General features: G+C 66.8%; 1 protein-coding gene across 1 annotated transcript; it reads left to right on the top strand.

Annotated features, from left to right (window-relative positions):
* Positions 1–832: 832 nt before the first annotated feature.
* On the top strand, positions 833–1,411 carry EMIHUDRAFT_257487 (hypothetical protein; the record flags this gene model as incomplete). Its single annotated transcript, XM_005763601.1, has 1 exon — positions 833–1,411. A coding segment is annotated over one exon (579 nt), but the record flags the coding sequence as incomplete, so codon positions are not given.
* Positions 1,412–1,472: the final 61 nt, after the last annotated feature.

Here is a 1,472-nt window from a genome sequence, read left to right as displayed (position 1 = left end):
TGGTCTCACCGGCGAAGGTGTATTGGGCTCGAAGACGCGGTGAACACAACCGCCTCGAGCGTACCGCTCAAACACGAGCCGAGGGTGGACCTCCGTCAAGTCCTCCTCTCGCGCAGGCCGGGGTTGAGACACTTGGCCACGGCTGTGGCTCGACGACCGTCGCCACGTCTTTCCACTCGATGTTGCTGACCGCCATGTGGTTTGAACGCTTCGCTACCCGGCCGCCGCGGGCACCTCGGCGCCGGCATCATCCTCCGCGGCATCAAGGAGATCCGCCATAAAGCAGCGCCCAGCAAGCCAGGGACAGATGACACAGGCGACTTGAGCGCGTATCACCCAAAACTATTCACTTTTGAGCGCCATATGCGCAGGAGGTGCGTATGTCAACATGCGCGCCTGCACGTGTGAGCGCTCATATTGACTAATATTCGCGTCTGCATGTGTGGGAGCGTATGCTGACCACCAAGCACCCACGCCGACACCGCGAGTACTAGCTAAGATAGGCGCCACAAGCGTGGGCGCTCATCTCAAGATACGCAGCTACACGTGTAGGCGCGAGCCTTACTCAAGATAAGCGCCCAGACACGAAGACGCGTATCTGGGCTGCCTGGACGCAGACGCGCATCCTCATGTGTGGGCGCTCATCTTAGTTAATACTCGCGTCCACACTTGCAGGTGCGTATATGGGCTCGGTGCACATGAGCACTTACACGTCAGGGCGCGAGCCTTAGCTAAGATACGCGCCTACACGTGTCGCCGTGGTCATTTTTGACCCACTTTCCGGGGTTTGGCAGGAAACCGCCGCACGCGCCGCTGCCCCGCCGCCGGTACGATGTCTGCTTACACGCCGCCGCCGAGCAGCCTGGCGGGCCCCGCGCTGGACCAGTGCGCGCAGCTGGCGTGGCCCGAGGCGGCCGGCGCGGCGGTGATCATTCTGGCCTTTGCCACGGCGCTGCCGCCCGACTGGCTGCTCGGGCCGTCGGCCGCCAAGTTCGACTTCCCGCTGGTGCTGCTGGGGCTCGGGCAGCAGCTGGGCGGCATGGGCAACGCGGTGCGAGAGAAGTTCTACGCGGTTGCGCGCGCCGCGGCGCTGCTCCGCCGACTGGCCCCTCGCGCGGCCGTCATTGTCGTCGACGCGTGGGACACGATGGTCGTCAACGGAGTCACGGCCTCGACGGAGACGCTGCTGCGCCGCGTCAGTCGCGGCGATCGGCAGCTCCTCAGCGGCGAGTGCAACTCGTGGCCGCGGTGCTACCGCCCGCTGCTCGCCGCCGACGATGCTGGCCGCCGGTGCCTGGGTCAGCCGGGCGCCTTGTGCTTTGGTAATTCGGGCGCGTACGCGGCGAGCGCAGCGGCTCTCGTGGATGCGCTCTTGCCCGCCAGCGTGCGCGAGCTGCGCGGCGAGGGCGTGGTGCCCACGGCCGACGGCGCCGCCCGGCGCTCCCACCCCAAGCCCGCCGGGGGGGGGGGGG

Source organism: Emiliania huxleyi (genome assembly GCF_000372725.1).
Source record: "Emiliania huxleyi CCMP1516 unplaced genomic scaffold EMIHUscaffold_6259, whole genome shotgun sequence".
Taxonomy (NCBI): Eukaryota; Haptophyta; order Isochrysidales; family Noelaerhabdaceae; genus Emiliania; species Emiliania huxleyi.
This window is presented reverse-complemented; position numbering and strand designations above follow the sequence as displayed.